Source organism: Lepisma saccharinum, chromosome 13 (assembly GCF_977018435.1).
Source record: "Lepisma saccharinum chromosome 13, izLepSacc3.1, whole genome shotgun sequence".
NCBI classification, from domain to species: Eukaryota; Metazoa; Arthropoda; class Insecta; order Zygentoma; family Lepismatidae; genus Lepisma; species Lepisma saccharinum.
In genome coordinates this window covers 19,337,023-19,350,722 of record NC_139241.1, presented here as the reverse complement: position 1 = coordinate 19,350,722, position 13,700 = coordinate 19,337,023, and the positions used below count along the sequence as shown (strand labels likewise).

At 37.6% G+C, this 13,700-nt stretch overlaps 2 protein-coding genes across 5 annotated transcripts in view; one reads left to right on the top strand and one right to left on the bottom strand.

Moving 5' to 3' along the window:
- The window catches only part of meso18E (Myb/SANT-like DNA-binding domain-containg protein meso18E), a 38,697-nt gene extending 35,473 nt beyond the window's left edge, over positions 1-3,224 (top strand). For all 4 annotated transcript variants that reach the window (XM_083133931.1, XM_083133932.1, XM_083133933.1 and 1 more), the window contains one exon: positions 2,378-3,224. In XM_083133931.1, the coding sequence (XP_082990057.1) occupies positions 2,378-3,174 (797 nt within the window). In that variant the 3' untranslated portion in view covers positions 3,175-3,224. The remainder of the gene's footprint in view (positions 1-2,377) is intronic.
- A 1,765-nt stretch (positions 3,225-4,989) lies between these two features.
- On the bottom strand, positions 4,990-12,830 carry LOC145996715 (uncharacterized). Its single transcript, XM_083133239.1, has 2 exons — positions 11,399-12,830; positions 4,990-5,153 (listed from the first exon to the last, which is right to left on the bottom strand). Exons 1-2 carry the CDS (start codon positions 12,828-12,830, stop codon positions 4,990-4,992), a joined length of 1,596 nt encoding a protein of 531 aa, XP_082989365.1.
- Between the last annotated feature and the right edge of the window lie 870 nt (positions 12,831-13,700).

Sequence of the window (13,700 nt, the reverse complement as noted above, 5' to 3'; positions counted from 1 at the left end):
GTGGAAATGCACTGGGAACCACTTCCGCATCCACAGTACAGCCCAGACCTTTCACCATGTGATTTTCACCTGTTCGGACCCCTCAAAGAAGCACTTGGGGGCGAGCGATTTGCGACCAACGATCAGGTGGACCTTTGTGCGCAACTCGTTGGCTACCCGCCCAGCTTCATTCTATGAGAACGGCATCAAGAACCTACCACAACGTTGGGAAAAATGTATCACTAAGGGTGGAGACTATGTAGAAAAATAGGATGTGGCAATGTCTGTTTCCTTCAATAAATTTTGTTTTTCCGCACAAGGCTCATTCATATTTGATTCACCCTCGTAACATAGCAACTTACCTGTGAAGCAAGCAGTCTGTTTTATATAAATTATGGATCCCAAATAACATCAATCAATTCCAAATCATCATCATTTTTACAAAGATTCTTGATGTCTTAAAATTTAAAGATGGTGGCTTACTCCACATGTGAAAAAGAAAACTCTACTCGACTATGTTGCTATTCTCATTTTTTAATTTCTTCCAATTTTCTTCTGCAATGAATGAAGCTTCCCAGACATTTAAATCTATGTTTCCCATCGTGGGAATCTGCATTCATTGCAGAAGAACATTGGAAGAAATTAAATAATGAGAATAGCAACGTAGTCGAGTGTAGTTTTTTTTTTCACATGTGGGGTATGCCACCATCTTTAAATTTTAAGACATCCAAAATCTTTGTAAAAATGATGATGATTTTGAATTGCCTGATGTTATTTGGGATCCATAATTTATATTAAAACAGACTGCTTGCTTCACAGGTAAGTTATGTTACAACAATGTAATATTGACAAGATCCATTGTATAACTGATTCTTTTTTGTTAAAATATTTAGCCATCCTTATAACTGTTACTTTAATCAAACTAAAAATAAACGTCTGATGAAGGGAGCATGTGCTCTCCTGAAGCATCACAACAAAAAACTGTGTTTTTATGCTTGTAAGAACCATAGACTACAAGATAAATATTTTTCTACAGCTTTGGCAATTTTGTTTTTTAACACTGCAGGATGCTTAGGGAAAATATTATTACAAGTTGTGATCAAATGAAACCCATTTGGGCTGGTTTATACATTTATTGTTAAAGGAACATGAAACAGGATGATTAGAGGTTGAGCACTGTTTAAGGTTACAGGAATGCAGGTTTTCTCAGAAGTCTCTGTAGGTATTCAGACAGGCATTCCAAGTGTTGGATACTGTTGGCAAAAAAATACTTTGGTAGCTACTTGAACCATTTCTGCTCCACGGCCTTCGCTTCGTCATTATGTAGAACTTTTGAACTTCCTTTAAGGATCTGCTTGGTGAAACATGGGGACATTTGCGGGATTTTTTACAGAGGGGGGAAAGGAAGATAATTTTTCCAGATAGTAGGGGACAAATGAGGCACATTTACCCTCTGACAGCACTGCCCCTTCAGTTTGAAGTTATCATGTTCATGCAACACCCTTCTAATAATTAACATAAATTACTGTGACTGAAATGTAATTATATGTGTAAAATATATAATTCGAAGTTGACATTTATTTTCCAGGGAGGGAGGAGGGAGTCATGCACACCTATTCAATGCATCCATGGTGACAAATCAGGGCTGTATGCTGGGTGTTCAGAACCATCTGCATTTTCCTTGGCAATGAATTCTCAACATTTTAGGCAAAAGCTGACAGTTAAAGAATAAACACTAGTCAAAATAAATGCAGCTTGTCAATGGTCTGCATATTTAATTGGGCACTGATATGCACCACTTTTGATCTTAACATTGAGATGGACCTAAAGGAAATCAGTAGGGATGAAAAAGAGCATATAGATCTTGGTCAGGATAGGGACAGATGGAAGGCCTGTGTTGCTGCAGCCATGAAGGTTAGAGAGTTAGTTAGTTATGCACCACTTTAAAACTCCAGCAACAAAGACCTTTCATTGTAAAAAAAAAATGATTGTGTCACACCAAGTCGATCATCATGTTACATACAAGGCAGGAGACCACTTGTGGCAAAGGATGCACAGGGGCAGTGGCCAAAGATATTTAAAACAAACAAAACATCATAAAAAACGAAAGTAAGAATATTAGCTTTCCTGGTGATGTGATTTCAATAAGTGTTCTCAGGTTACCAGCCAGGTTAATTCAACATTTGCATCAGCGATGACATCGTTCCCTGATGATGAGAGCAATGTATGTGCATAAAAAGTTGGATACGAATGTCAAGTTAACCTGGCTTTTAACCTGAGATTGTATCATAAAAAAACACTTTAACAAGTGAATTATTCATTTCAGTATATTAATTTCCCACCACATCTCTCTTTACTCTCCAAAATAAATAACATTATAATATTCTTTAACTTGCAGATGGAACAGAGAAGAGCCCACTAAAAGATTCAGCCCGTGAAAATTTCTGGCAATCTCAAGTTGGCAATGACCAGGATGCTACAGAACTCTTAATAGACATTATTAGTGTGGATAGATATCAGACACTACTGAAAAATAAAACGGTGTTGAAAACTAAAGTGTGGGAAATGATTGCGGAAGAGATGGAGCAAAGAGGTGTACCAGTTCCTGCCACGTCTTTGAAGGAAGCTGCACAGTGCTGCCACCAGAAGTGGAGAAACTTGGAACACATGTACACGAAGTACCAGCAGCACAGGCTAAACCCCGGGGAGAGGAGAAAGAAGCATCCCAAATACTACGATAAACTTCATGTGCTGCTGGCGAAGAAGTACAGAGTGTCGTTGGAAGACACTCATGAAGCGCCACCCTCCTCAGGAATTACTGTAGAAGAAAATAGTGCTACGGATACAGTGCCTGAAACGTTAGAATCCAACATCCAGACTTCGTCCCCTAACGTACCGACGGAAGAGACTGAAGTGCGAATGCCAAGCAAACCTAAAAAGCAGTTCACAGAGTTCATGTCTTTCCTAAGAACTACACACCGCGAAGACATGGAGAAAAGCGAAAGGCGACACAATGAACTCAAGTCATTAATAGAAGCTCAGAACGTTCAGTTGCAAATTCAGAACTCCTTGCTGGAAGTTCAAAACAAACAGCGTCAAGATCTGATTGACATTTTCAAAATGTGGATGACAAATAGCAAGTCAGGGAACAGTGACAGTGATTCGAGTGGTTGTGACGAAATGGCCAGTGTGTGATTTTTGTACCTGTATATGTGTATAGGCTACATAAAGGCTTATGCAAAGTCTGATAGCATGTTATTGCCACACACAATGCTACTACTGCAGAACCCCGATTTTCCATTTTCCTGTATTATGCATTCAATTCTCATGGGCTCCAACATAGCAAAATGTTACAAAATTTTCACAGATTTTACATTTATCCGCAGTTTTATGTTTTTTTCAGTTTGGTCCCCTGCAAGCATAAAAATCAAGATTCCAGTGCAAATATATGTTAGTTTTGTATTATGATGGTGAAATTGATCTGATAACTACGAATCTGTTTTCATGGTGTGGCACAGTAAATGAAAATCTGTCTTGCTTGCTAGAAGAAATATGGCAGACAGATGTCTCCCTCAGTGAAACTGTATTAAAGGATCCCGTGTAGCCAAACAGTTTGTACACTCCTCTTTGAAGTGAGCTTTTCTGAGTTTGATTCCTGGTGGGTGCTCCCATAATTTCAGTGTTGACCAAGCATTGTGAGGACAATTGGGGAACTACTTGAAAATAAGTAGTAACAGGCTCCAGTCTTGAAACATATAAAACAGCAGCGATGTGACTCGTCTGGTAGACCACATATTGTCCAATGAAAAGCTGCGTGGCAGGTGCCGACTCTCAAGATAGCTATTGAGCCATGAAAAGTTATGAAAATCATGACTCAATCCAAGATTGAACCTGGGTCCATTGCATTCTATGCAACCCTCAACCACCGAGCTGTGAGACTCCAATTGTGTACTATATTTTTGACACATGGTGCTCAAAATACAGGGAAAAGCAGGGATCAGAAATGCAATGAAAGAAGAGCTGGCCTCCATCGCAGAGTGGTTAGCACAGCACGTTACAACATCAGAGACCCAGGTTCGAATCCCAGGCTGACATGGGTGTTATTTGTGACTGTCACTTCATCAATTTCATCATCATCACTCATCCTCATCTTCATGATTAGCCAAAAGTGGCAGAAAAGTGAAGTAAAAAAAGCAATGAAAGAACAGGGTTTTATGATATACAGCTCCAATCAGTTTAACTTTCAAGGGTCCGATGTTACCCTGCAAGTTCTTCATATACAGTACCTTAACCCAGCAGTATGTGCTTTCTCCACTAGGATGCACATTGGGTAAATTTGACCCCTCAAGCAAAATTGCTTCGTAAATTTGAATTATATATTTTTAAGACGTAAATAAAAATACCTTCATTAATTAAAGTAATTTTATTAGGTTTGAACATTTCATTGTATGACACAATTGATAAGATGAATAAAAAGAGATGGTAAGAGGAGCACTCTCAACCAGATTGCAAGGATGCAAGCTGGGTAAATTTTACCTGGAAGAAAAATTTCCTCACTCAAAGTAATTGTTTTAAAACATTTAAATAACTTTACCTCTATTGATTAAACTAATTATATTAATTTTGAAAATCGTTATTGTATGTATTACACAATTGACAAAAATGAGGGGAAAAAACATGCTGATGTACAATGAGCACATATTGGGTGAAATTTACACAGGCAGTGTTTCTATGGTCCTGAGAACTGAAGTAATGAAGTCTCACAGTTGATTTAAGGTCCTGACACCCAGAAGGGTTCACTAAAAGGTACTGAGAAGAATGCCCTTCGAGACACAATGGAAATGACCAAAAAATATATTTTAAAATTGCCTGGGTAATTTTTACTCATACACGTTACAGGTTAAAGTCTGTGTTATGGATATTGACTTGAAGCACAGAAAGATGACTTCAGGTTACTTGTGGGAATATGATTGTGCCCAATAACCTATTACACACTACTTCAGCAAATATTCAAAGCTGAAAGTTCTGGTCACTCTGCACAGGCTGGGAAGATAATCCAGTGGCATCTATCCAGTGCAACCAGTCTATTACATGGACACAGGCATATGAAAATACCAGATAACTGGTGTAGGCTTTCTTTGAATTGACCCTTATTACCTGATCATCTTGCCATACTGAAATCTGAAGTCATCTTTATGTAGTAATGTGCATTATGACTATCTGACATTACTCACATCCTTTCTTCTCCCCACTGTTCTTATTATAACTATCTTTCCACGACTACTATTCAGCATGCATTTGTAGGGGCACCATCATTAGTGTAGGTGACACCATTTACATTGTCAGTTACTGTGGCAAATTGTTTTGCATGATGCACCACAGAGCCAGGGGTCTTAGATTTGAATCATTCATAAAATTTGTGTAGGTATTGATATGTCTGATAAATTTACAGTTGGTGATGGCCTAAAACAGGAAGATGCATTATCTCCATTGCTCTTTAATTTGGTCTCGAAAATATGCTGTTAGGAAGGTAAAAGAAACAATGAAGGACTAAAATGGTATGACTCAGTTGTTAGCATATGCATATGATGTAGACTTACTAAGGGATTTTAATACAATTGTGAATAATTCTAAAGTATTTTTAAAAGCAACTTAAGAGCTGGGTTTGGAAGTTAGCAAAGAGAAAACTAAATACAGTAAAAACTGCATATCCCAGAACCTCTATAAGAAGGAAACCTGTAAATACGGAAAAAAAAAGTCCCCGGAACGGACCGATTTTATACCTGAAAATGACCTGCTTAAGGCAGAAACCTCCTTAACGCAGAAACAGAACACCATTTAAAGACCTACAAGATGTTTTTATTCTCAAGATGGAAATTTCTTCCTTTATTTTTTTCGCTCGCAAGAAAACAATGCAATACTGTAAGTGGAACATGCCTCTGTTGCCACTCGCTTATCGGTAACATTGTTGATATGAACGAATGTGCTACAATAATCATACAATTCAGTTTCTTTCTTTCATCTCTTACCCTCTTCCTCCACCTTTCTTTGTCTATTTCTCCTCTGTTCTTTCATCTTCTTTCTATTTTTCTTGTTATCTCTCTGTTTCTTTATTTTTTCTTCACTTTTATCTCAATCTTTCTTCACCTCTCTTATTCCATCTTTCAATCTTTCTCTTTCCCTCTATGCACATTGCGCTACGATGCCAGGGGTCCCGGGTTCGAAAAGATACATAAGTACGTACTGTACATTCTTACAGTACTGTAAAAAGTGTACCAACATGTTGTGTAGTTACATAATTGTAATCTCTGCTATGCTCATTGCGACTATTGCATTTTTATTCATGTACGTATATGCATTAGTACTCTACATCATAAGTAATGCGAAATGTAAATCTGTCTTTCCATTATTTCCTGCAGCACTTTGTACTGTATTTAAAGTCAACCCTGTATAAGAAGGAAAATTTTGCTCGAAACCATCATGTTCCGGGATAGACAGGTTTTACTGTATATGCTTAGAGGCTGAAACAAAGTGTTTGGTAATAATCAAAATTTTATTATTGATGACAACTCATTTGAATCAGTTTCCAAATTCAAGTACTTAGGAGTAATACTAACAAATGAAAATGATATTAAAGAAGAAATAAAAAGCAGACTTAATTCAGCAAATGTGTGTTACTTTGCTCTTCATAAACTTTTATCTTCTTGTATAATATCTAAGAAACTAAAAGTTAAAATACACAAAACAGTAATTTTTCCTGTAGTGTTATATGGATATGAAACTTGCTCCATTACATTAAGAGTATTTAATCCTTAAATCCTTAGAAAAATATTTGGAACATACACACATGTGGCACAATTGGGAGAGGAAAGAGGAGTTTTCAGGATTCTTGTTGGAGCCTGATGGTAAGACACATGTAGGAAGGCCAAGACAAAGATGCAGGGTTAACGTTGTGATGTACCTAAGGAAATCTGTAAGGATTGAAATGATCTTACCCGGGATATGAATAGATGGAAAGCCTGTGTTGCTGCAGCCATAAACCTTCGGGTTTAAGAATGCAAGAGAGAGTGAGTAAATAAGAAGCTCTTAAAAAATATAGTGATATTCATTTTAATCTTAAAGTTAATGGTGTTTAAATACAGCTCCTTGTTAATGTTTGCTAAGAAATTACTGTTTGATTTTATTAAATAATCATTCATAAAAATACATTGCGGGCCTCAGAAAAAAAATCATCTGCTTCACCTTTTCATCCCTCATAGCCTGTTGCCACTAAGTGAGAGAATAGCTTCAGTTTTGCATCAGAAAGCTGCCCTTCCATTTATATACTGTACTTCTTCCCTGCATAATCATCACAGATTTTGTGTTTTTCTCTCTCTATCTCTCTCTTTCTCTCCCTCAAAAAAGTAAAAGTAGGGTTCGACCATTGCACAGTGATCCAGATTGCCAAAAAAGTCTGCAAGAATAGAAATTTTTAGTTTTCGGTAAGAGGATAAAATATGAATAGTTCTCTAAACAATTAAATGGGGCATGAAACTGCCAGAGAAATTTCTCTCCAGATCGATTATTTGTTGTTGTTGTTTTCGGGCCGGAAAATGCCGCTTCGTGAATATTGAATTTTCATACCAAATTTTGTAATTATTTTCTTGCCGGGCAATATTATTGTGCTAGGTAGGATCACAACTTTTCACTAATGCACAAGAAGAGATCATACATTTCAATTAAAATAAAATATAAGGTTTTTATTTTTGACTTGCTTGCAGATATAAAAGTTGTTATCTTGACTTAACATAGCTTTCGCCAATATTTCCTGCGACAATTTCTAAAGCAAGGTGTACTATAAAGTATTGCAAAATCAGTACAGAAGAAAAGTTTTCTTACTTTGGACAAATTTAGCTTATTTGTGAATGTGTGCTCTGCTGTTAATGGGTCAGCTGGCAACCCTGAATCAAACATTTTTACATGTGCATGTGCTGTGGAATGACTTTAATCTGCACCCTCCCTATAATATTTCCCACAGATCCAAGTTCTGATCATTTTGGCTATAAATGGAACCTTGCAACCTCTTAAATACAAACTTACACCACCCAAATGTAATGCAACTCAAATTTTGGAGTGTAAGTATTTAAACCAACAGGACACCCACTCTTCAATAGGATGCAAGGACTCTCACTGTGTAAATATTACCCAAAAGCAAAATTACTTTGTAAATCCAAATTATAATTGCATTAAATCATTTGACGAGGGCAATCAGGTGATTCCACCAAGAAAAAGAGGCGTGGGATGTTGACACGTGGACAATGTTACCAGGACAATGTACCTGTCCACACCCTAACATGGAAAGAACGGCAATAGGGTTTCATTTTTTTTTTTTTTTTTTTTTTTTTTTTGTCGTCGTCGTCGTCGTCGTCGTCTCAACATACTCCCCTGCAACTCCAATGCACTTCTCCCACCAGTGCTCCAACGCCTGGATACCTTGCAAAAGAAATCTTCCGACTGGTCCTCCAACCATGAGTCCACAGCCCTTATCACCTCAGAATCATCAGAAAATGTTTACCCACGAATGTCATTCTTCAAATGTTTGAACAAATGGTGTGGACAGGTACATTGTCCTAGTGAAGGAGCACACCACGTGTCAACATCCCACGCCTCTTTTTCTTGATGGAATCACGTAATTTCTGAATTAGGTCACTGTAGTATGTGCCAGTGATGGTTTGGCCTCTTTGTAGATAGTCCACAAGAAGGACACCCTTGCAGTCCCAGAAAATTGAGGCCATCACCTTCTTGGCTGACGTTTGCACCTTGAACTTCTTCGTTGGTGGAGAATGTGGGTGTTTCCACTCCATGCTTTGTGATTTTGTTTCTGGGTCAAAGTGATGGACCCATGTTTCATCCATAGTTACAAATCGGGCAAGGAAATAGTCTATATCAGCACGAAACTTGTCAAGAAGTTCTTGACTTATGAGCACTCAGGTGCACTTCTGATCTGGGGTGAGGTTTCAAGGGACCCATCTTGCAGCATTTTTTTTCATTTGCAATTCCTGGGTAATTATGTTTTAGACAGTGCCATATGACAGGCCACACATCTCGGCAACATGATGGATAGTGACTCGACGATCCTTCAGCATGATATCATGGACTTTGTTAATGTTTTCGGTCATCATGACAGTTTTTGGTGCTCCACCTGCATGTTCATCCTCGCACGACTCTCTCCCACAATTAAACTCACGACACCATCTGTTCACCATACTGTATGGAGGAGCAGTGTCCCCTAGCGTATCCACCACATCCTCATGAATTTTGGATACCGTCCACCTGTTCTTCACAAAATATTTGATCACCGCTCTCACCTCAGTTTTCTCTATTCTGGCACATTGACACAACTTCACTCAGTTAAACCCCTGTAAAAAGAAAACTGTACGTTACTCAGACTTGCAATTCAGAATGAAAGCATATAAAAGATCACTAAATAATAACAAAATAAAAAATCAATCGTAACGTCATTCCTTCTATGTTAGGGTCGGAGCAACCTGATCGCCCCTCATATTAACAATACCTTTATTTGTTGCAGTAAGAAAGAACAACATATTGAAATACCAAACCGAAATGTAGGAGCGCGAGTGTGAGTGAAATTTACCCAGACAGTGTTTCTACGGTCCTGTGACTGGAACTTGCAAAGCCTCACACCTGACTTAAGGTCACAACATTCGGAAGGACTCACTGTAAAAGTGCTGAGAAGGGTGACCTCGGGCACTCGTAAATTATTAAAAAATATATTTGAAAATCTCCTGGGTAATTTTTACCCATACGCACGTCCTTACGAGTTAACGGTGATGTGTTGTGGAAATCCACAAAATGTTCTTCGTAAAAATTCTGGTGAAGATAGGAATGTTCAAATTAAGCATTTGTTTCATCCATGTTAGATTCTATAAATTTTGACAATATCTCTGAAGATTGTGTTAGAAGATTAGTGTTGTGTCACGGTTCTGCTTCAAAGTTTTTTTAAAGATATGAAAATTGCCACCGAATACATGATAAATTTCTTTAAAAATAATTTCAGTTAAAGAAGGGATGTGTTTGTAGTTATTTTTTCTTCTACTCTATACATTCTGAAAAGCAGAGTGTTGGTTTTGAAGGAAGTAGCGAGAGAAGTAAAAAGTAATAAACTGAAAAACTAGGCTTGGAAAATACCTCCAACAACTCAAATTTGCAATTAAAGTACATACATTTAAAGGATGAAGCAAAAGGAAAGGCATTGGAGCTAGTGAATAAATAATATTTAATGCCTTAGAAGACATTAATTTCACTTGAAAGTCATTTCATAGGAAGTCTGTTTTCCTGGCATTAAACATTTATTATACTTACTTACTTACTGGTCGGCGCTACAGTCCATGTAGGTCCTTGGCCTTCCTGACTACCTCCCTCCATTCGTCTCGATCCTCTGCTTTTCTTCTCCATCCCTTGACTCCTAATCTTCTTAAGTCCTCCTCCATGTCCTCTATCCATCTTTTCCTGGGCCTACCTCTTCTCCTTCTCCCTTCCAGTTTTCCATTGAATATTTTCTTGACAACCCGTGCTTCTTCCATCCTCTGAACATGCCCAGCCCATCGTATTCTACCCTGTTTGATCTTCACTACAATATCTGGCTGGTTAAATAATTCCTGTACTTCCATATTTGTTCTCATTCTCCATCCCTCTTTATCTCTTACCGCTCCAAATATCCTTCTCAGTATTTTCCTTTCCCACCTTAACAACCAATCTTCCTCTCTTACCGACATCACCCAACTTTCTGAACCATACATTACTATGGGTCTTAATATTGTTGTATATATTTTAATTTTTGTGTTCCTACTAACATTCTTAGATTTAAACACGTTTTGCAAAGAAAAGTAGCATCGATTTCCACTTGTTATCCTTTCCTGTATTTCTGTAGCTGTCTTGTTATCTGCTGTTATTATTGAGCCTAAATATTTAAAGGCTTCCACCCTTTCATATTCTTTTCCATTTATTATTATGTAAGGTTCTCTTCTGCCTGTTTCTGGATTTCCCATCTTCATATATTTTGTTTTATTTGTGTTCACTTCCAGTCCTAGTTCTTGAGCTTTCTCTTCTAATACTTGATAACTCTCTTCCATAGCTTGCTTATTCCTTGCTATTAAAGCTACATCATCTGCATATGCTACTATTTGTGTTAGCCTATTTAATATTGTTCCTCCAGGGTTGATTGGTAGTTGTCGGATTACTTTTTCCAATGCTAAATTAAATAATATTGTAGAAAGTAAATCTCCCTGTCTCAGTCCTTTCTCTACTTTAAACATGTTTGTCATTTCCTGTTCTACTCTGACTTTACATTCCGTTGTCTTCATTGTCATTTTTGTCAGTCTTATCAATTTCCTTGGGATCCCAAACTCTTTCATTATACTGTAGATCTTATTTCTTTCCAAGCTGTCGTATGCTTGTTTAAAATCGACATATAGTTGGTGAAGTTCTTTTTTGTACTCATAGAACTTCTCCAACACTTGACGCAGTAAAAATATCTGGTCCATCGTGGAGCGATTTTTTCTAAATCCTGCTTGGTAATCTCCCATGATTCTTTCCATCCAATCTTCCAATCGTGTTGCTAAAATTTTACCAAATACTTTATAAGTTCCATCCAGTAGTGTTATTCCACGGTAGTTTTCACACTTAGCTTTATCCCCTTTCTTATGTATCGGGCATATTATTCCTACTGTCCAGTCTCTGGGCATTTCTTCTTTTATCCAAACTTCTTCTATCACTTCATATATGGCCTTCTTCACTCCTTCTCCACCATATTTCAACAGCTCCGATTCTATGCCATCTTCTCCTGGCGCTTTATTATTCTTTAGAGACTTTATTGCATCTTTTACTTCCTTTAAAGTTGGTATTATCTCTTCCTCCTCTTCCTCACTTATTTCTTCCTCTTCATCACTTTTCCCCTCTTCTTTATCCTCCTCATTGGTTCCGTTAAGTAGTTCACAGAAATACTCCTGCCATCTTTCCATCATCTTTCTTTTGTCTCCAATGAGGTTTCCTTCTTTATCCTTGTAGAAAACCGCTCTGGGTTGGTATCCTTTCTTCAGATCTCTTGTTCTCTCATAAAACTTTCGTATCTCATTTCTATCTTTCATTTCATCTAACTCTTCTATTTTATTTCTCTCAAACTGTCTTTTCTTAGCTCTACATGTCTTATCTGCTTCTCTCCTCTTTTCTCTATATTCTTCCACTACTTGTCTTGTTCTCCGTTGAAGCATCCTTTTTCTGGCATCGTTTCTCTCCTGTATTAATATTGAGCATTCTTCATCAAACCACTGTTCTCTCTTCTTGTTTTGTTTCTTTCCCAATGTATCCTCTGCTGCCTTACCTATTACTGTTTTTAGTATTTCCCACTTGCATTCTAGTTCTCCTTTCTCCCATGTATCCTTTTTGGTTTCTAGTGCCTCCATAAGTTTTTCTTGGTATTCCTCTCTTACTCTGGCATTCCTGAGTTCCTCTATATTATGTTTCATGTTCTTATTTTCCTTTTTTGATCTTTTCACGTCAATTTTCTGTCTATACTTGATTCTCACTAGATGGTGGTCTGAGTCACCATCAGCACCTCTACAACTACTGATCTCCATAATATCTGTGGCATGTCTCCTGTCTATTATAACATGATCTATTTGGTTCTTCGTGCGGCCGTCTGGAGACACCCAGGTCTCCTTTTTTATGTCTTTTCGTGGAAGCCAAGTACTTTTAATTACCATTTCCTTACTGCTTGCAAAGTCTATCAATCTCATTCCGTTATCATTGCTTACTTCATGCAGGCTTTCTTTGCCAATTATGCTTCTGTACATCTCTTCTCTTCCTATTTTGGCGTTTAAGTCCCCTAATATGATTTTTACATCGTGTCTTTGTACATGATTTATTTCTTCTTCTAATTTTGAGTAAAAAGCATCTTTCTCCTCCTCCTCTGCTTCTTCTGTGGGGGCATACACACAAAACATTGTGATATTGAAGAATTTTGCTCTAACTCTGACTGAGCACATCCTATCATTAATTGCTTTAAAGTTAATAATACTTGGTTTAATAGACTTTTGGATTAGGAAACCTGTACCATTATTACCAGTTTCTCCTCCACTATACATCAGTATATGTTTTCCAGACGTTATCATTCCTTGTCCTTTCCAGCATGTTTCTTGTAATGCTAACACTTTCACTCCATATTTTTCTATTTCTTCTCTTATTTCTCTCAGCTTTCCTGGTCTCTTCAATGTTCTTACATTCCAGGTTGCGAGCATTATATCTGTTTTCCTTCTCATTAACCTTTTCTTTCGCCGGGTCGTCAACAAATTATCCAATCTCCTCCGAGGCAATCTTGTGGTATCCGTAACAAGTTCTTTTGACGGGGTAGGGGAGTTAACCCTACGCCCAACCCCCAACCTGGAGGACCAGGATTTATTTAGGGTTTACTCCCCTAGGTAGGTTGGTGTTGCTTTGCCTTCGGAGCCCTTCCTACCCCTTGGTTTTCTGTCAGGGTATCCTTCCCTTAGCCTTTGGGGATCCCTCCCCTCCCTGCAAGGCAGCATTTATTATGCCTAAATTAATTTTAACGATACTTTTTTGCAATTATGAATATTATAATCATTCATAATTGGGAAAAGAGAAACGCGGTAGTAGATAAATATGGAGAAACTAGTACTCACTTTATCTGCGAAACTGTTTTT

Bases quoted from the DNA above. Each gene is read 5' to 3' on its own strand.
- LOC145996715 (XM_083133239.1), bottom strand. From the start codon at position 12,830: ATGTACAGAAGCATAATTGGCAAAGAAAGCCTGCATGAAGTAAGCAAT. The intron at 5,154-11,398 runs GTATAATGAAAG...TTCAGATTTCAG, and splicing joins GGAAAGAAATAAGATCTACA to TATGGCAAGATGATCAGGTA.